Consider the following 22,209-nt stretch of genomic DNA (forward strand, 5'->3'; position numbering starts at 1 on the left):
GGATTTTGGCCATCTGAGAGGTTTTTTGGCCAGGCCAGAAGCCCTTTTCTGGTTATCTCAGAGGGTTTTTGGCCATCTTAGAAATTATTTTGCCCATCTCAGACATTTTTTGGCCATCTCAGAGGGGTTTTTGGCCAGCCCGAGGCTCTGCCCTCTCTGTAAATAAAACTCAACTCCCAGCCCTGCTCTCCTCCCTCCCCACTCTCTTTGCACCGGGATTTTTTAACCCTTTCCCTCCCTGCACCTCTGGAAATTCAGATTTTCTCTCTGTAATCACCTTTGTACAATTCCAAAGCTCTTTCTTGTGCTCTCTGCCCTTTTTCCCCCTCTCCTTTCTCTGGTCTCTTCAAGCACTCTTAATAAAAATCTGGATAAAAACTCCTTCCCTCCTCCTTCTCAGCTTGGTTTCTTGCTGGATTAACCAAAATCTGCATTTTTAACCCCTTTTCCTTCTCCAGGCTGAGCTGTGGGGCACTGAATGGCACACAAAAATCTGTTTTTAAAAAAGAAAAAAAACAAGTCAAAATCTGTTTTCAGGGAATTTTATTATTTAAAAAATAATTTATAAAACCAAAGTTTGTGAGTTTCAAGAAAGTAAAATGCTCCTGTGCAAACATCCCCATCAAAAATAAAGTTGTTTATTCTGTCTTATGTACAGATAAATTAACAAATATTAACAAAAATTAACAAAAATTAACATTTTCTGTTATCTGCAATAAAACCACAGCATTCCACAGGAATCAGAGGCTTCTTCTGGCACCTAAAGAATTCCCAATCCCCTTTTTTTGCTCTTGATTTCCCTCTGGAAGAGTCAGACTGGGTGGGAATTACCCAGGAAAGTCAAAAGCAGCAAAAATTCCAGAGGGAAGGAGGGGTCTGGGGATCCCAGGAGGGGTTTGGGGATCCCAGGAGGGGTTTGGGGAGCCCAGGAGGGGTTTGGGAATTCCAGGAGGGGTTTGGGGATCCCAGGAGGGGTTTGGGGGGGTCCCAGGAGGGGTTTGGGAATTCCAGCTGCATTCCAGGCACTGCCACACTCAGGGAGCTCCCAGCTGTGGATCCAGGACTTTTCCAGCAGGATCAGGTAAATTCCAAACATTTCCACCCTCGGGGAGATCCCAGGGGAGGATCCAGGACATCCCTGTGATCCTTCCCACAGAATCTGGGAATTCCCAGGAGAATTCCAAGCACTGCCATGCTCAGCTCTCCATCCAGGACATCCCTGTCACTTTTCCCCTGGAATTTGGGAATTCCAAGCACTGCCAATGCTCAGGGAGCTCCCAGCTGTGGATCCAGGACATCCCTGTCACCTTCACCCCAGAATTCAGGGAATTCCAGGAGAATTCCAAGCACTGCCATGCTCATCTGTGGATCCAGGACATCCCTGTCACTTTTCCCCCAGGATTTAGGAATTCCAGCCCCTCCAGCTGTGGATCCAGGACCTCCCTGTCACTTTCACCCCAGAATTCAGGGAATTCCAGGAGAATTCCAAGCATTGCCAGGCTCAGCTGTGGATCCAGGACATGCCTCTCACATTTTCCCCAGGATTTGGGAATTCCAGCCCCTCCAGCTGGGGATCCAGGACCTCCCTGTGACTTTTCCCCCAGAATTTGGGAATTCCAGCTGCTCACAGCTGTCCCAGCTCCTGCTCCTGGCTGTTCCCAGCCCCGCCCAGCCCCGATCCCGAACCCTGAGCTCCCTCCTGCCCCTTCCCGGGCTCCTCCCGCAATTCCCTGGAATTCCCCAGGGCCAGGCTGAGCCCTGGGCTGGGGCTGGAGCCCCCGGGGCTGCTCCTGGCCCGGAGCCTCTGGAGGCAGAAGAGCAGGGACAGCACCAGCGTGTCCAGGAGCAGCTCCAGCATCTCCACCACCGACAGCACCGAGGAGCCGAACCAGAGGCTCCACTGGCTGCCCATGCTGGACAGCAGCAGGTTCTCCTGGAAAAACCAAAAATGAGCAGGGATGGACAGGTTTGGGGGTTTGTTTTGAGTTTTCTGTGTTTTTTCTATTCCTCACACCCATATTTGGAGCATATGGTTCAATTTCCAATAATTTTCTGTGGAATTTCCCTCAGTGAAATACCAAAAGCAATCCCAAAGCTCCAAGCAGCAGGTTCTCCTAAAAACCCAAAAATGTTCAGGGATGGACAGGTTTGGGGTTTTATTTTGCTTTTTCTATTCCTCACAGCCATATTTGAAGCACAAGGGATCAGTAACTCATTTTCCCAACAATTATCCCTAAACGAAAACCTAAAACTGATCCCAAAGCTCCAAGCACCAGATTCTCCTAAAAAACCCAAAAATGCTCAGGTATAGGACAGCTCAGGGGGTTTGTTTTGCTTTTTCTGTGTTTTTTCTATTCCTCACACCCATATTTGGAGCATATGGGATCCGTGGATCATTTTCCCAATAAATGAAATACCAAAAGCAATCCCAAAGCTCCAAGCAGCAGATTCTCCTAAAACCCCCAAAAATGTTCAGGCATGGGATGGAGCTTGGGGTGGTTTTGGGTTTTTCTATGTTTTTCCTGTTCCTCACAGCCTTATTAACAGCACAAGGGATCAGTAACTCATTTTCCCAACAATATTCCCTAAACGAAAAACCAAAACCATATTAATTAATGCTTAATATTATCATAAATAAATCCATCTATTTTTGTATAATATAAAACTAAAGGTAAAAATTATTTTCTATTAAAATATAATATTAATATAATATAATATAATATATACAATATAATGTAATATAAATGAAGTAATATAATATAATATAATATAATACAATATAATACAATATATACAATATATACAAAATATACAATATATACAATATATACAATATAATGTAATGTAATATAAATGAAGATATAATATAATATAATATAATATAATATAATATAATATAATATAATATAATATAATATAATATAATATAATATAATTAATATAATATAATATAATATAATATAATATAATATAATATTTTTATATTATTATTAATAGTATTCTATTATTACTACAATATTAATTATAATAGGAATAAAGTTCTATTTTGATCTCATATACAAAGGTAACCAGTGGAATTCCAGGCCTGCATCCCTGCCAGAGCTGTCAGGGATTCCCTGGAAAGGGAGGAAGGACGGGGCCGACACCTACCGAGAGCAGCGGGGCCTCGTGCACGGCCTGGGAGCTGAGCTGGCGGTAGAAGATGGTGACCTTGGCAATGTCCCTCCTGTGGGGACAGCACAGTGGGGACAGCACAGCTGGGACAGCAGGGACAGCACGGCGGGGACAGCACGGCGGGGACAGCCGGGCACCCCGCGGCAGGGGCACCACAGGGGCACGGGGACAGTACCAGTTGGGACTGGGGCATTCCCAGTTGGGACTGGGGACATTCCCAGGGGGCATGGGGACAGTCCCAGTTGGGACTGGGACAGTCCCAGTTGACATGGAGCATTCCCAGTTGGCATAGAGCATTCCCAGTGGGCATGGGGCATCCCCAGTGGGCACCGGGGACATTCCCAGTTAGGACTCGGGGAACATTCCCAGTTAGGACTCAGGGAACATTCCCAGTGGGCACTGGGGACATTCCCAGTTAGGACTCAGGGAACATTCCCAGTGGGCACTGGGGACATTCCCAGTTAGGACTCAGGGAACATTTCCAGATGGGACTGGGGCATTCTCAGTGGGCACTGGGAACACGCCCAGCTCAGACTGGGGACATTCCCAGTGGGCACTGGGGACACATTCCCAGTCTGGACTGGGGAACATTCCCAGCTGGCACCAGGACATTCCCAGTCTGCACTGGGGACATTCCCAGTTGGCACCAGGACATTCCCAGTTGGCACCAGGGCATTCCCAGCTGGGACTGGGGCACATTTTTTGGGGACTTATTGGAGAATTACTGGGAATTTATCGGGGCTTTATTTGGGAGTTTATTGGGGATTTATTGGGAGTTTCTTTAGGGTTTCTTGGGGTTTTTTTGGAATGATCACGCAGGTTTTCCCCTTGGCCTCCCTCCCCAGCCCCTATCCCAGGGATTGGGATGATCCCAGGATTTCCTGCAGCCTCACTTCCCATCCCAGACCCCACGGATTGGGATGACCCCACTGGGACGGGGATGACCCTATGGATTGGGATGGATCAGGACCCCATGGATTGGTTGGGATGACCCCACTGGGACAAGGATGATCCCATGGAGATTGGGATGATCCTATGGGGACGGGGATGATCCCATTGGGATTGGGATGACCCCACTGGGATTGGGATGATCCCATGGGGACGGGGATGATCCCAGGATTTACCTGCTGCTGCTGGAGTTGTAGCCGTTCTGGTGCCGCAGAGCCTGGCGCACCCAGTCCTGCCATGGGAATGTTGGCATTGGAATGTTGGCATGGGAATGTTGGCATGGGAATGTTGTTAATGGGATATTGCTAATGGGAAATTGGCATTGGAATATTTGTCATTGGAATGTTGGCACTGGAATGTTGTTAGTGGAATACTGGCATTGGAATATTTGGCACTGGAATGTTTCCATTGGAATATTCTTAATGGAATATTTGTTATTGGAATGTCCATTATTGGACTATCGGCACTGGAATGTTTTGGGAGATTCATTGTTGGAATATTTGATATTGGAATATTTGTTATTGCAAGATTCATTACTGGAATTTTTGCAGTACCTGGGATTTCGCCGAGGGCCACTTGGCTGTGCCAGCTGAGACCTTGTACAGGGATTCCCTGGGAAGAAAAAAAAACAGGAATTCTGAAAAACCTGGAATTTTGAGCACCAGGAGCTGCCCAGGGAGAATTCCCAGAAATCCAGAAAATTCCCAGGGCAGCTCTTCAGAACTGTGGGAAAAGCTTCCCAATTCAGGTCACAAAATAAACTCTGAATAATTAAATACAATAAATATAAATAATATAAATAAATATATCTATTAAATTAAACATTGATTAAATAGAATAAATATAAATAATTAAATTTAAATGAGAAAATATGACAACATTAAATTTAATTTCCAAACCTGCAGGGTTTGGGGCAGTGCTGGAAACAATCCAGACGGTGATTCCTGAGCCGGGAGTAGAGCTGGTAAAAGCAGTGCCCTGGAAAATGGGATGGAAGGAACAGGGCTGGGAATTCCCAGGAATTCCCAGGAATTCCCACTCCCTTTGGAATTATCCTGAAGGAAAATAATCAGAATTAAATTCTAAAATCCCCGAATTTTGGGTTGGAAGGGACCGTAAAGAAAATTCCCACCCCATGGATCAATGATCCCTTAAACCCAGGGAACTTTGGGATTCCAGGGATTCCCCAGGGACTCAGGAAATTCCAGGGATTTTTTCCCAGGTATTCAGGAAACCCCAGGGATTATTTCCTAGGATCCAGTGAATTCTATTACTATCATTATTATTATTATTATTAGTTCATTCCCAGGATGCCTTACCCCAGGTGGGCTGGCGGCTGTAGTCGCTATTCCCAGCCAATCCCAGGGGTTTGTTATTGTTAATATATTTAATATTTTATATATTTTATAGTTTATAATTTATATTTCAGTTGGTTTTCGTGCCTTACCCCAGGCGGGCTGCCGGCTGCAGTCGCTATTCCCAGGGGTTTGTTATTGTTAATATATTTTATATTTTATATATTTTATAGTTTATAATTTATATTTATTGGTGTTTGTGCCTTACCCCAGGCGGGCTGGCGGCTGTAGTCGCAGTAGCGAGCCCCGGCGGGCAGCGGGTAATAGAAATAGCCACAGCCACAGCGCTGCAGCATGGCCCGCTGGAAACACGAGTGCAGGCAGGCCTGGAAACAGGGAAAACATCGGGATCAACCAAAAAAAATCCAAATTTCTAGCATGGAACTGGTAGGAGAAAAGGGGGAAAAAAAAATTGGATAATTCAGAAAAAAATGCAAATCTCTAGGAGGGAACGTTTAGGAGAAAAGGGGAAAAAAATTGGTTAAATGAAAATAAATTCTAAATGTCTAGGATGAAGCTCTTAAGAGGAAAGGGCAAAAAAAATTTGGATAAATATAAATAAATTCTGATTATCTAGGGTGAAGCTCTTAAGAGAAAAGGGTAAAAACAATTTGGATAAATCAAAAATATTCTGAATCTGTAGGATGGAGTTTGTAGGACAAAAGGGAAAAAAAATTTGGATAAATTAAAAAAAAATCCAAATCTACAGGATGGAGCTTTTAGGAGACAAGGGTAAAAAAAAATGGGTGGAGTTGCTGTTGTAGAGCAGTTTCAGCCTGGCTAGGCCAGGTTTAGCTAAGTCAGGCTCAGTACCTGCAGGGTGTAAGAGTTGTTGTAGAGCAGTTTCAGCCTGGCTAGGCCAGGTTTAGCTAAGCCAGGCTCAGTACCTGCAGGGTGTAGGAGTTGTTGTAGAGCAGCTGCAGCCTGGCTAGGCCAGGTTTAGCTAAGCCAGGCTCAGTACCTGCAGGGTGTAGGAGTTGTTGTAGAGCAGTTTCAGCCTGGCTAGGCCGGGTTTAGCTAAGCCAGGCTCAGTACCTGCAGGGTGTAGGAGTTGTTGTAGAGCAGTTTCAGCCTGGCTAGGCCGGGTTTAGCTAAGCCAGGCTCAGTACCTGCAGGGTGTAGGAGTTGTTGTAGAGCAGCTCCACGGCCACGTCGGCCCCGTCCGTGGTGCACCTGCCGTAGTTGCCACCCAGGCGATTCACCTGGTCCTGCGGGGACACAAAGGGTGATTAATTAGCAGGGTTCGTTAATTAGTGCCCAGAGTGATTGATCAGCAGGGTTAATTAGAGCCAGCCATCACCCTCAGGGCTTCACTGCAGGAAGGGCAGGGAGTTAATGAGCAGCAGAGCTGGACCCTGGTGATTAGTGTCAGGGAAACAATATAAATTAATGCAATATATTAATATATAACATATTAGATACATGAATCTTTTCTATTTTACATATAAGATCTGTTAAGTGGGAATGAAATCAGGCTCCAACATTTTGAGAGCCAAAAGAACATTTGGGTTTTTTTTATTTGGGGCTGAGCACAGGGAGCAGAGGAAGGAGAGACCCCGAGCCCACCAGGTGTCCCCATGGCCCCGAGGAACCGCGGATGCCCACCCGCGGATGCCAAAAGGGACGGCTGGGGATGGTTTCACCCTGTGCTCACCTGGCAGATGCCAGGGGAAGGATGGTTTGGGATGGTTGGGGATGGTTTGGGATGGGTTGGTTTGGATGGTTTGGGTTGGTTTGGGATGGTTTGGCAGGGTTGGTTCCCCTGTGCCCACCTGGCGGATGCCGATGGTGGGATGGTTTGGGATGGGTTGGTTTGGGTTGGGATGGTTTGGGTTGGTTTGGATGGTTTGGGATAGGATGGGATGGTTTGGGACAGTTTGGATGGTTTAGATGGTTTGGGTTGGTTTGGGTGGTTTGGGATGGGTTGGTTTGGATGGTTTGGATGGTTTGGGATGGGTTGGTTTGGATGGTTTGGGATGGGTTAGTTTGGGTTGGTTTGGGTTGGTTTGGATGGTTTGGGATGGGTTGGTTTGGGATGGTTTGGCTGGGTCGGTCCCCCCGTGCCCACCTGGCGGATGCCGATGGTGGGATGGTTTGGGATGGGTTGGTTTGGATGGTTTGGATGGTTTGGGATGGGTTGGTTTGGATGGGTTGGGATGGGTTGGTTTGGGATGGTTTGGCTGGGTCAGTCCCCCCGTGCCCACCTGGCAGATGCCAGGGGAAGGATGGTTTGGGATGGTTGGGGATGGTTTGGGATGGGTTGGTTTGGATGGTTTGGGTTGGTTTGGCAGGGTCGGTTCCCCTGTGCCCACCTGGCGGATGCCGATGGTGGTGGCGATGCCCGGGCGGATGTGGAAGCCCTCGTGCTCCAGGAACGGGGTCTGGTTGTGGCTGTGGATCATCACCTTCACCCCGGCCACCGTGGACAGCAGCGGCAGGTGCTCCTTCTGCTCGGCCCGCAGGATCAGCGACAGCCCTGGGGACACACACGGGGGTTGGGGACAGCTGGGGGACAGGGGAACAGCTGGGGGGACAGGGGAACGCAGCTGGGGGGACAGGGGAATGCAGCTGGGGGGACAGGGGAACGCAGCTGGGGGGACAGGGGAACGCAGCTGGAGTGCCCAGCACTGGGCAAATCTCTCCTGTTTGGGTTTGAGTCCCAGATTTGGGTTCTAGGATCCCTCAGTTTGGATCCCAGAAAAGCCATTTTTAATCCTTAGAGCCCTGGTGACAATGGCAGCTATTCCAAACCTCCAATAATCCCATAAGAAATAATAATAACCCTCTAAATAAAACCCAAATCCCTCCTGTTTGGGTTTGGGTCCCAGATTTGGGTTCTGGGATCCCTCAGTTTGGATCCCTCAAGAGCCATTTTTAATCCTTAGAGCCCTGGTGACAATGGCAGCCATTCCAAACCTCCAATGATCCCATAAGAAATAATAATAACCCTCTAAATAAAACCCAAATCCCTCCTGTTTGGGTTTGGGTCCCAGATTTGGGCTCTGGGATCCCTCAGTTTGGATCCCTCAAGAGCCATTTTTAATCCTTAGAGCCCTGGTGACCATGGCAGCCATTCCAAACCCTCAATAATCCCATATTAAATAATAATAACCCTATAAATAAAATCTAACAAAGCCAGATTTGGATTCTGGGATCCCTCAAGAGCCATTTTTAATCTTCAGAGCCCTGGTGACAATGGCACCTATTGCAAACCCTCAATAATCCCCTAATAAATAATCCTATAAATAAAACCCAATAAACCCCAATATTCTGCAATAAACACTGTAAGAACATCCTGCTCCAAACAACAAAAACAATTCTGCTTTTTTAAGCCCAGATGCTGCTGGGGCTTAAAATAATAATATTGTGGTGGCACAATAATTTGTGCCACAAAAGAGATGCCAGAATTTGTCACTAAATCCTGCACTGAGGACAAATTTCATGAATTCTCTTAATTTTAGCCCTTTTTCCCCATTTTGCAGATCACTCACCATAAGGAATTCCTGGTTTTGTGGCTGCCCAGAAGGGATCTGTCCCCTTGCTGTTAAAAGTGTAGCAGCTCCCAAAAACTGGGTGGTGGAAGTGAACGTGATCACTGGAAAATCAGAGATTTGATGGGGTTTAATTCTTTGATTTATTACCTTAATTCCAAGCTGGATGTGCTTGGGAAAATGGGATCACTGGAAAATCAAGCGAGTTTTGATGGGGTTTTAATGGAAAATCAAGAGAAATTTAATTTTAATTACAAGTGTGACAGCACCTTCATTCCAAGCTGGGTGTGTTTGGGGCAGGGGGAAGGAGCTGTGCATTCCCTGGAAACCCCAAATTCAGAGAATTCACAGAATCCCAGGTTGGAAGAGACCTTCAAGATCATCGAGTCCAACCCAGCCCCAACCCCTCAACTCAACTCTGGCACCCAGAGCCACATCCAGGCTTTGTTAAACACACCCAGGGATGGGGACTGCAGCACCTCCCTGGGCAGAACATTCCAGAACTTTATCACCTTTCTGTGAAAAACTTTTTCCCAATATCCAGCCTGAATTTCCCTGGGTGCAGCTCAGGCTGTGTGCTCTGTTCTGTCAGTTCCTGGAGAAGGAGCCCAGCCCCAGCTGAGCACAGGCACCTTTCAGGAGCTGCAGAGAGTGACAAGGTCACCCCTGAGTCTCCTTTTCTCCTTTTTCTGGAGGGGATTGGCACTCTGCAGAGCTGGAAGGGTGGTTCTAAAATCTTGATTTCCCCTGGAATTCCTGTGGATCTCAAGGGTCCTTTTCTAGACGGGTTTGGCATTTTGCAATGCCGGAAGGGTGGTTCTAAGAGCCGGTTTTTCCTGGAATTCCTGTGGATCTCAAAGATCTTTTTCACAGAATCCCCAGGTTGGAAGAGACCCTAAAGACCGTGGAGTCCAACCCAGCCCCAACCCCTCAACTCAACCCTGGCACCCAGAGCCACATTCAGGCTCTGTTAAACACACCCAGGGATGGTGACAGCACCACCTCCCTGGGCAGAACATTCCAGAACTTTCTCACCCTTTCCCCATCAAACCCCTTCTCCATCCCCAGCCTGAACCCCGCTGGTGGAGCCGCACCCACCCAGGCCTGCAGGGCTCCCCGTCGTACTGGCAGGAGTAGACGAGGCGCTGGAAGTGCTGCTGGTGCTGGGGCAGCCCCGGCGGCAGCTGGGCCATGACGTTCATGTAGTGGAAGCGGAACCACTCCAGCAGCGCGTCCATGCCCGACGGGTGCGAGGTGTAGAAGCAATTCCCACCCGTGGAGTTGCACTGGGGACAGGGAAAGGGCAGGGGAGAGGGGAGAGAGCTGTGACTGCTGTGAGGATTGGGAGTATGATGGGATAATAGTGATGTGATGTTATGTTATGTTATGTTAGATATATTATATGGGAACTGTTATTATACCTATAATAGTAATGGCTTATTACATTATTATTATTATTATTATTATTATTATTATTATTATTATTATCATCATCATTATTCTATTATATTATATTAACATATTAGATATTATATTATGTTATATTGTTATATTATATTATATTATCAGATGAAATATATTAAAAATACTATTTTTATATTGTATATAATAGATATTAAATATATACATGTATTAATACATATAACGTGTATACATATGCATATTGTATATAATAGCATATAAATGATATATTATTTTAACATATATATTTTATATATTTTTATATATATATTTCTATTTATTTTTATATATATTTCTATTTATTTTTATATATATTTCTATTTATTTTTATATATATTTTATATATATATATTATATATTAAAAATATTTATATATTTATTCATTCATTCCTTCATTCATTTATTTATTATTGTATTATATGGGAACTATTATTATTCCCATAATAGTAATAGGATATTATCATAACCTATTACTATTACTTGAATTATTAACATATAATTATTATATTACATTATTATATATTTATACAATATATAAATATAAATTATTATTATTATTATATGGGAACTATTATTGTTGCCATAATAGCAATAGACTATTTTTGTGTAAATCCCATCCAGGTATTCTGGGGTGAATCCCCATCCCCATCCCATTCATTATTTTGGGGTGAATCCTTGTCTCAACCCCCAGGTATTTTGGGGTGAATCCCCAGTTTCTCTGGGGTCAGCCCCAGGTATTTTGGGGTGCCCCCCATCCCCATGCCCAGTTTCTCTGGGGTCAGCCCCAGGTATTTTGGGGTGAATCCCCAGTTTCTCTGGGGTCAGCCCCAGGTATTTTGAGGTGAATCCCCAGTTTCTCTGGGGTCAGCCCCAGGTATTTGGGGTGCCCCCCCTCCCCAGTTTCCCCGGGGTGCCCCGCTCCCCTCGGCGCCGCTCACCAGCCGGAATCCCACTCTGGAATGCTTTTTGCCCTCCCTGGGGTCCCACATCCTGACCAGGGAGAAGTTGTGGCTGAGCCTGAAGCCGGCGCTGCTGAGGTTGGCCCAGGCCTGGACGCGGATGGCGCCGGCCCTGTCCCCGTCCCTGTCCCTGTCCCTGAGCTGGGACAGCCTGGCCGAGGCCTTGGGGCCGTACAGGAAGGTCAGCGACTCCTCGGCCATGCGCTCCAGCTGCTCCAGCTGCTCGCTGACCAGCTCAAACCTGCAGGAACAGCTCCCATGAGTGAAAATCCCACATTTGGGGAAAATTCTGCATTTCTGATCTCTCACTGACCAGCTCAAACCTGCAGGAACAGCTCCCATGAGTGAAAATCCCACATTTGGGGAAAATTAACCATTTCTGATCTCTCACTGACCAGCTCAAACCTGCAGGAACAGCTCCCATGAGTGAAAATCCCACATTTGGGGAAAATTACCCATTTCTGATCTCTCACTGACCAGCTCAAACCTGCAGGAACAGCTCCCATGAGTGAAAATCACACATTTGGGGAAAATTCTGCATTTCTGACCTCTCACTGACCAGCTCAAACCTGCAGGAACAGCTCCCATGAGTGAAAATCACACATTTGGGGAAAATTACCCATTTCTGATCTCTCACTGACCAGCTCAAACCTGCAGGGATCGGGGGAAAATCCACATTTTGGGAAAAATTCCTAATAAAAATTTCTAATCTCACAGGCTCTTATGGAAAGGTTATTTCTTGGGGTGTGTGGGAGAATATCCAGAAATTCTGCTGCTGAGCACACTTAACTCTAATAATTTTATTTTAATATTTAATAATAATAATCATAATTGTATATGTCCCTTCTGGGGGATGAATCCCTGACCCTTCCCAGACCTTTGGGACCAGACTTTTTCAAACAGGCTTTGTGCAAGGAGGTCTTTTCCAAAGACCTGCTAGGATGGCAGATGGGGTTGGCTGTGGGATGCATCCAAGGGCTTCTTGACCATTCCCAAGCCTTTAGGGACACATCCCTGACCCTTCCCAAGCCTTTAGGGACCCAGACCATTCCCAAACCTTTAGGGACACATCCCAGACCTTTCCCAAACCTTCAGGGACACATCCCAGACCATTCCCAAGCCTTCAGGGACCCTGACCCTTCCCAAATCTCACCTGGAGGGATCCAGGTCGCAGATGGTGACAGCTGGGAACATTTTGGGCTCGGAGTCCATGGACATGGTGAGCACCACGGGGTAGGCCCAGAACTGGCTGAACATGAGGGCAAACTGCCAGTAGAGCATGGCCAGGCTGGCCAGCAGCAGCAGCGTCCAGAACGCCGTCTTCATGCGGTTCCTGCCCGAGCACACCAGGCGGATGGTGCCGTGGATCGTCGTGTTCTTGCAGAAGAACTCAAACATCTCCCTGAAGGAGCCGTAGAACTCGATCAGCCCTTCCTCAGCTGCTGCTTCTCCTCTTTCTTCTCCTCCTCCTCCTCCTGGCAGGTCCAGCTCCATCCTCTAAATGGCTTTCTGGGCATGGGAAACAATGGGAAAATCGCATTAATCTGAGGGAAAGACTCTTCCAAACAGGCTTTCTCAAACAGGCTTTGTCCAAAGAGGTCTTTTCCAAAGAGGGTTTTTCCAGAAAAGGCTCTTCCAAACAGGCTTTTCCACAGAGGATTTTTCCAAAGAAACCTTTTCCAAACAGGCTTCTCCCAAATGGGCTTTTCCAAAGAGGTCTCTTCCCAAGAGGGCTTTTCCAAAGAGCCCTTTTCCACCGATTGTGGTGTTCTTGCAGAAGAACTCAAACATTTCCTTGAAGGAGCCGTAGAACTCAATCAGCCCTTCCTCAGCTGCTGCTTCTCCTCCTCCTCCTCCTGGCAGGTCCAGCTCCATCCTCTAAATGGCTTTCTGGGCATGGGAAACAATGGGAAAATCCCATTAATCTGAGAGAAAGACTCTTCCAAAAAGGCTTTTTCAAACAGGCTTTGCCCAAGGAGGTCTTTTCCAAAGGGGCGTTTTCCAAACAGGTTTTTCCCACAGAGGGTTTTTCCAAACAGGCTTCTCCCAGATGGGCTTCTCCAAAGATGTTTCTTCCAAAAAAGGCTTTTCCAAAGTGGCCTCTTCCATACAGGTCTTTCCCAAGAGGCTTTTCCAAACAGACTTTTCCAAAGTGCTCTTCTCCCAAGAGTCCTTTTCCAAACAGTTTTTTTCCCCAAGCTGCCTTTTCCAAAGAAGCTTTTCCAAAGTTTCCTCTTCCAAAGAAATCTTTTCCAAGCAGGCCCCAAACGAGTTTGTCATTAGGAAAACGTGGCAATAAAATTGCAGAGAATCTGAATCCAGGGAGATCCCCCCAGAATCTGGATCCTGGAAGGAGCAAAAAGCCCAAATTCTGCTGCTGCTGAGGAATTCTGAGGAGCTTTCCCACACTTCCAGAGGATTTCCTTGCCAAGGTGGATTTGGGACTAATGCTGGGAAGTTTGAGGCCAAAAAAGGTGAGGAATTTTCTTCTTCCCAAGAACTCCAAGGAGCAGGGTTTGATCCTGAAGTGTCAGCTCCTTGTGGATCCACACAGATTTGTAATTCATGATGAGGGGAATATTTCTAGTGGAACATTCTGGTTTAAACATTATTATTTATTATATTCTTGTAGATAGGATTGATTGTTTATATATTTATTTTTATATCTGATTTATTATATTATTATTTCTGATTTATTCTTGTTTTAAGGGCCTAAAACAAGACTGGCTCAAAACCACTATGGCTTCATCCTTGTGGCAAAGGATTAGGGAAGAATTCAACTTTCAACTGGTTGAATTAGAAAATTAGAAGCTGGTTTTAATTTTTGCTGTAGAATCTTATTCTGCAGAATAAAGAGGATGAATTAATCCCTGAACTCTGCTCCAAGATGAAATGCAGGAGGTGCAGGCAGGAATTTTGGGATGGAAGTGGAGAAAAATCCCAGTTGGAAGCACAAAGGTGTGGAGAAAGAATTTAATTCAAAAATTGTAGAAACCACTGGAAATAAAATGAAAACACCCTCAGGGTGTTTCTTGAAGACCACCAAAATATTATTGATATTAATTAACATAATCAGCAGCAATTTTGCCACATAAATAGGATTTTAGGTACTTGTATTTTTACAGCAGTGAAAAGAAATGGAAAAAAATTGAAAACCACTCAAAAGAGCGGCATAAATACAACTAAAAACCCAGATATTTGCATTATTATTCCCCCCAGTAATGAAAACATCTCCTGTGCTGTTCCAGGGATAATTCCAGCGTTTCTGAGCATGGAGAACTGGCTGTGGTGGCAGTTTGGGACACTGGGACATTTCCGTGTCCCCAGGATGACAAGGTGAGAATTTCCAACGTGACAGCAGCCCGTGAATCACCCTGCCCATTATGTCATTAAAAGGAGTTTACTGAGTCCAAACTTTGGGACAACCTTTGCTCCAAATAAAAAAAATAAATAAAAATTAAAATCAAGAAGTAAAAATAATAAAAATACAGGGATGGAGGTTGAAATCGAGGAGAGGAGAAGCAGCTAAAGGATTGTTGGGAGAGGTTCTGTGATGGAATTAATGCAATTAATTTAATTTAATGTCATGAAATTAAAGCTTTGGGTCTTTAGCCATGAGGAAATGTGGAATAAAAAACAAAACAATAACCCAAAATGAATGCTGAAAGAATCTAGTCCTTGCCCATGAGGAAATGTGGGGAAAGGGCAATAATTACCCAAAATGAATGCTTAAAGAATTTATCAAACACAGATTTTTTTCATCTCTAATTTTGTCTATAAAAAGCCCCAGACAGAGCCTGGTTGTCAGAGGTAATTCAGTTTTCAGGTGTTCTGAGAGGGATTTTCGGTTTATGGTGAATTCATCCTGTTTAAATCTGCTTTGCTAAAATTATTCATTCTAAAAATTTAATGAAGCAAAATAATTCAGAGCCAAACTGGAAAAACAGCACAACCCAAGATTTATAGCTGCAAATATCAAAACACACATTAAAAAAAAAAAAATCAAATTATAACCAAATTCCAGCCCCTTCCCCACTGTACCTTGGCAGAAACTCTGATCTCTGAGCCTTTAGAGAAGCCACTAAACCCAGCCCTGGGCTTAACCCTGAGCAGAAGTCAAGTCCTGGCCCAAAGCTGTGGGGTTGGGAGGCCCTGGAGCTGTCCAGCCTTTATGGAGGGAAGGGATGACATCAAAAGGGGCAGGACTGGAGGAAGAGATCATGGAAATTATTCAAAGCATGATCCAGGGAATAATAGGAAGTGAATAAACTGGACAGACGGGTTAACGTGGAGCTTACACCGGAGTTAAGCTGGGTTTAAGTGCTGCTGGCGTGTTCACCTGGATTTTTTTTTCCCCCCTCATGATCAGAGTCATCATTTTAGGGAAATAACCGTGGGCTCCAGAATGTTCTTCCTGCTCTGGATTTTCCATCTTTGTCCTTCCCATTCTGGATTTTCCCATCTTTGTCCTTCCCACTCTGGATTTCCCCATCTTTGTCCTTCCTGCTCTGGATTTTCCATCTTTGCTCTTCCCACTCCGGATTTTTCCATTTTTGTCCTTCCCATTCTGGATTTTCCCATTTTTGCTCTTCCCACTCTGGATTTTCTCATTTATGGAGGATCCTTCTGCCTTCTTTCCCTGTTTTCCAGAGTCTGGAAGGATCTCAGGGAATTGGAGCCATCAAGCCCTGAGGAATTGCATTCCTTGGTGGAATCAGCGTGGATTTCCTCCTGCTTCTCCAGGAATATCCCAATCCCCATCCCAATTCCAATCCAATCCCCATCCCAATTCCAATTCCCATCCCATCCCCATCCAGGATTCAGGTGCTAAGATGGAACCAGAACCAAACCAACCCCGCTCAAATCAGGTTTTGGGGTTGTGGTTGGGTTAAAGATGGGCAGAAATGATGGAGAAATGGGTTTGGGGCACCAAGGAGAACTTCCAGGATTATTTTTGATCCTTTCCCACGTGGAACACAGCTCTGCAGGAAGTTTTTAAATGTGAAAATGGGAATATTTGGGATCCAGATCATTTCAGACCCTGCCTTTCCAAACTGGATTTCCTCTCCCACTGGAAGCTGTGAAATATGAGTGTTTGCAAAAAAAAAATGGAATTTCTTGTGAAATTGGATTCAGAAAGAAGGGAGAAAGGACAAAGGTGAAGGGAAAGAAACCCTCCTGATTTGGATTGATTTCAATCCCACTTACATTTGATTTATGCTGGATTTTGTTTGAGAAACCCCAGATAATAATTATCCAGGGCGGGGCCAAGGACAGAGTTTGCAGAGTTCCTACATAAAAACTTCCAAGAAAAATGGTAAAATTCCTAAATTTTCTTTACCTCTGCTGCCTTTATCAATTAAATAGGATGTGATTCCATGAAAATCAACAAATTAAAAACAAAACTTCAAATGGAAAGGAAAAGGAACCTTCTGGCCACGTCTGGAATTGCTGCTCCTCAGGACACACAGAACATTTTCTCCTTCCCTCCCTCCCAAGCCCTAATCAACATTTCCTTACTCAGAATTTTTAATTACAGCCCTGCAACCCCCCAGGACTTTCTCAGGGCTCTTATCTCCACAATCTCTGCATTTTGAAACAAAACAAAAAAAGAAATCACATTTTTAAGCAGTGAAGGAATTTTTCCACCCATTCTCTCCCAGTTCAGGATCTACAAAAATGACCCAACAGAACAGGGAGATTTTCTCAGTGATGCTGATCCAGATTTTTTCCTGGAAAAGAAATTCCTGGAGGAAACTTTGCAGGGATTTTTTTCTGAAGTGCTGCCATTGTGAGGCAGCAGGACAACAATGTTTTCCTCTGGTGCCTGCTCCTTGTGCAATAATTGCATTGTCAGGGATTGATTGTTGCATTTTCCATTGCACAACCCGGGGTGAGGAGAGACATGAACGTGACAGAACAAGGTTCCCAGTGCTGGGAGGTTTTTAATGAGGTTTTAGCTAATTAACTCTTCACCTGGCTCTGCTAAAACTCTTCATTCAATTGGATTTCTTTTTAAATTAAAAATTAAAATTATTAAATTTTTAAAAATTCTATTTTTAATTAAAATTTCTGAAATAATGTTGGGGTTTTTTTTAATTTAAACAAGGTTCCAGGTATGTTTTGTGAAACTTCCTTTTAATATTAAATTGATAAATATACATTTAATATTAATATTTAATAGAATAGAGTAAGAACAGCTGCTTAATAGGATTTGAATCTTTTAAATAATTGTAAAATTTGAGAGGAATATACCATGTGTCCCATCTTCATTCCTCCCACTCTGGATTGCCAGAGGAAATTTGGGTGTGGAGAACTCCAGGAGAGGAGCAGAACATCCAGAAACAGGAGGAATTCACCACAAAAAGGAATCCAGGGATTGCCAGAGGAAATTTGGGTGTGGAGAACTCCAGGAGAGCAGGAGAACGTCCAGAAACAGGAGGAATTCGGCACAAAAAGGAATCCAGGGATTGCCAGAGGAAATTTGGGTGTGGAGAACTCCAGGAGAGCAGGAGAACGTCCAGAAACAGGAGGAATTCGGCACAAAAAGGAATCCAGGGATTCTCAGAGGAAATTTGGGGTGCAGAGCTCCAGGAGAGCAGGAGAACACCCAGACCATGCAGAGCTGAGCATCCCTCCCAGTGCAGGAGCAGAGGGAGGTGGGAAGCTCACCTGGAGCTCTGCAGGGCAGGCTCTGCCTCCTGAGCCAGCAGGAATTCTGCTGCCAGAGGGGTGGGACAGCAGGGAGGAGGCACTGGGAGCACTGGGAGCTGCCCACAGGAGTTTGGCTGGACTGGCTGACCCAGTGGCCAGCTCTGCTCACCAACATTTCCTCTGCCAGTCCCTGCAATGCTTTTTGTCCTCTGGGAATCCCTGAATTCCTTTTTGTGCTGAACTCCTCTGGATGTTTTCCTCCTCTCCTGGAGCTTTACACCCCTAAATTTCCTCTGAAAATCCCTCAATTCCTTTTTTCCTGTGGGATTCCTTCTTCTCCTCTGGGATTCCCTCAATTCCTTTTTTTTTTTTCCTCTGGCAATCCCTAAATTACTTTTTTCCTGAAAATTTTCCTGAAAATTTTTCCTGAAAATCCTGAATTCCTTTTTTTCCCTCTGGAACCCCCTGAATTGTTTTTTGTGGGCTGCTTTGAGCCCTGGCTGGGGGATTTCTGTGCAATCCCTGCCAGGGATCTGACCCTGCACCATTGGGATGTCCCAATGCTGCCAAACCTGCTCCAGGCTGGTTCAACACCCCTTAACCCCTGCTGGGCTCGTTTTTAATCCCAGTTTTCCAAAATAAAACCCCCTGGCACATGAGCAATGAGCACATGACTAATCTGTTAATCACCAGCCGTGGAACTATTCCTTAATTACCCCTCCTTAATGAGCAAGCTCCCCGTCAGCCCTGCCCTGGGTGCAGAGGGTTAAAATCCAGCCCGGAAATTCAAATTAAAATGAAAATTAAAATCCTGCTGGGGTGAGCAAGCATTCATTTGCACTCACTCACCTGCGTGAGGAGGGAACCTGCAGCTGCTCCTGGCATCCCTCTGGAATAATTCCTGGCGTTTCTTGGGATTTTCTTCCTCTTCTGGGTCCTTTCCTCAGGGATCTGTCACCCCCTGAAACCCCGAATCTCCCCAGGGTGAGATCCTGGCTGGGGATGGGTTCTGCTCCAGCTCCAGCTCTGATTTCCAGTCAGTCCCAGCAGGATCTGTGGGAATTCCGAGGGTTGGAGAACACCAGAACCTCCCTGGGGGGAGGGCACCAGAGCTGCAGCCATCCCGGAGCTCCAGACACCATCGCTGCCTCCTGGGAAAGGCCAAAAACCCAAAAAAAAACCTGGAAAAAGGGGTGGGAATCGCTCCCAGCTCCTGGAGCAGCCCCAAAATGGATTCCCAAAGCTCAGCAGCAATTCCCAATCCAGGAATTCCAGCTGGAGCTGGAGCAGGTGGCAGCTCCCAGCTGCCAAAAATCCCAAAAAATTTCTGGGAAAAGAGATGAAAATCCCTTCTAGCTCCTAGAGAAGATGAGGAATCCTAAAATATTCCTGGAAAAGAGGTGGGAATCTCTCCCAGCTCCTAGAGCAGTCCCAAAATCGATTCCCAACCCAGGAATCCCAAAAAAGAACCCTGGAAAAAGAGCTGGAAATCGCTCCCGGCTCCTGGAGCAGCCCCAAAATCAATTCCCAATCCAGGAATTCCAGCTGGAAGCTGGAGCAGGTGAGGAATCCCAAAAAAAAACCCTGGAAAAAGAGATGGAAATCACTCCCAGCTGCTGGAGGAGGGGAGGAATCCCAAAAAACTCCTGGAAAACAGCTGGAAATCCCTCCCAGCTCCTGGAGCAATCCTAGAATGGATTCCCAGGGCAGGAATTGCAGGTGGGGCTGGAGGAGGTGAGGAATCCCAAAAGAAAAAATCCTGGAAAAAGAGATGGAAATCACTCCCAGCTCCTGGAGCAATCCCAGAATGGATTCCCAGGGCAGGAATTGCAGGTGGGGCTGGAGGAGGTGAGGAATCCCAAAAAAAAAATCCTGGAAAAAGAGATGGAAATCACTCCCAGCTTCTGAAGGAGGTGAGGAATCCCAAAAAACTCCTGGAGATGGAAATCGCTCCCAGCTCCTGGAGCAGATCCCAAAAAAACCCTGGAGATGGAAATCGCTCCCAGCTCCTGGAGCAGATCCCAAAAAACCCCGGAGATGGAAATCGCTCCCAGCTCCTGGAGCAGCCCCAAAATGGATTCCCAACCCAGGAATCCCAAAAAACTCCTGGAAAAGAGCTGGAAATCGCTGCCGGCTCCTGGAGCAGCCCCAGGATGGATTCCCAGGGCAGGAATTGCAGCTGGGGCCGGTGAGGAACGCCCGGAGCTCCCGGAGCTCCAGGCAGGAGGAAGAGGAGCCGCGAGAGGCGGCAGAGGGAGGGCAAGGAGCGGCTCATTAACAAACCCTAATTAGCGCCGGGTTGCTCCGTGCCGCTCCGGGATTTGTTGGGATCGATCCTGCCCCGAGTCCCGCATTCCCACCGGGAGGGTTTCCCCGCAGCGCTGGAGAAGGGAATTGCAAAGGAAGCTTTAAATAAATTTATTTTTTTAAATTATTTTTTTAAAAAAGCTATTTAAAAAATTATTTTAAAAACCTTAATTTTAAAAACACTTTATTCTTAAAAAAACTTTAAAAAATATATTTTAAAAAAACAGAAAATAAAAGCTTTTAAAAAAGGGAGGGAAGGAAGGATGGAAAACCAGAGGGAGATGGGAAAAGGAGGGAAGGATAAGGGCAGAGAGATTTATAAAAGCTTTTAGAAAACATTATTTGAAAAAAACTTTATTTTTAAAAAAATATTTTAAAATATTTTTTAAAAAGCAGAAAAGAAAGCTTTAAAAAAAGGAAGGGAGGGAGGGAAGGAGAGGGAAAACCAGAGGGAGATGGGAAAAGAACAGCAGAGAGATTTGAAAAGCTTTTAAAAAGATTTTTATAAGTTTAATTATGTTTATTAACATTATTTCCATATATCAAGGACTAGGTTTTGTTGTAAGCTTTAAAAACCCTTAAAATTTGCTATTAAAACCTGCTTTTAATTTCTTTATAGTGCCCCAAACAAACCCTTAAACATCCCATCTATTTCCTATAAACGATATAAATAAAAAATGACCTTTTTTACATGAAACCCCCCCATTTTCTACATTAAAAAATCCCATTTAATTGCAATAAACTACATAAATTAAAAATGACCTTTTTTCCAGCCCTGGTGCTTCACCTGCCAGGCAGGCCTGATGACACGGGGCTCGTGGTTAATTAAAATGTTCATTAAATTGTTAATTGCTGTTTGTGCGGAGTCCTGCTGATGTCACCTCCCCTTCATTGCTCCACCCTCGTTAAAAATGAGATTTTTGGGGATAATTCTCCTCAAAAAGGCATTTTTATGGGGTATTCCTCATTTAAAAGCAGTTTTTGTGGGATATTCCTTGTTTAAAAGGAGTTTTTAGGAGACGTTCCTCATGAAAAATGAGTTTTTAGGGGATATTCCTCATTAAAAAGGAGTTTTTAGGGGATATTTCTCATTAAACAGGAGGGGTTTTGGGATTTTCCCTGTTAAAAAGGAGTTTTTATGGGCTACTCCTCATTAAAATGTTTTTATGGAATATTCCTCATTTAAAATGAGTTGTTGTGGGATATTTCTTGTTAAAAAGGAGTTTTTATGGGATTTTCCTCAGTAAAAAGGAGATTTTATGGGATACTCCTCATTAAAAAGTTTTTTGGGGATATTCCTCCTTAAAAAAGGAAATTTTAAAAAGGAAATATATATGTATCTATCTACATACACTTTTTAATATACTTTCACATAGGTACATTATTTACATTTATCTAATATATATATGTAAAATATAGTTTTACATATATGTAAATATAAATATAGATGAAAGATATAAATATGTACTATTTACATACATATATATATATATACATATTTATGCGAAAACACATAAAAAATTACTTTAAGCCAAAGCCGCGCTTTTGGCAAACTGCCAAGCCCCTCAGCGCTGCACATCGCCCCTTTTATCCTTTATTCAACTTTTATACATAAATTTTTTTAAACTCTGAGGCCTATTTCTCCCAGTTGGCGTGTCCGGACCGCCCTCCCCGCTGGGGCCGTGTCGTGACCGCGATATTTCCTCTCCTTCTGTCGCGACAGGGCGGGCGGCGCGCGCTCCCCTCACGGCTCCCTCACGGCCCCGCCCGCCGCGCGCGGGCCCCGGAAGCGGAAGCGGCGCGCGGGCCCCGGAAGCGCCGCCGCTCCTTCCCGGCAGCGCCGCCATCTTGGCTGGAGCC

At 45.0% G+C, this 22,209-nt stretch overlaps 1 protein-coding gene across 1 annotated transcript; it reads right to left on the reverse strand.

Annotated features, from left to right (window-relative positions):
- Nucleotides 1-811: 811 nt before the first annotated feature.
- Nucleotides 812-12,882, reverse strand: SCNN1D (sodium channel epithelial 1 subunit delta; the record flags this gene model as incomplete). The annotated part of the gene is made up of 13 exons (XM_084220405.1): nt 812-816; nt 1,687-1,933; nt 3,151-3,226; nt 4,299-4,354; nt 4,677-4,734; nt 5,022-5,100; nt 5,686-5,803; nt 6,587-6,685; nt 7,790-7,953; nt 8,969-9,072; nt 10,067-10,254; nt 11,368-11,629; nt 12,542-12,882. The coding sequence occupies 13 exons, from the start codon at nt 12,880-12,882 to the stop codon at nt 812-814; spliced, it is 1,797 nt and encodes a 598-aa protein (XP_084076531.1).
- Nucleotides 12,883-22,209: the final 9,327 nt, after the last annotated feature.

This window comes from Fringilla coelebs (genome assembly GCF_963513975.1).
Source record: "Fringilla coelebs genome assembly, chromosome: 22".
Taxonomy (NCBI): Eukaryota; Metazoa; Chordata; class Aves; order Passeriformes; family Fringillidae; genus Fringilla; species Fringilla coelebs.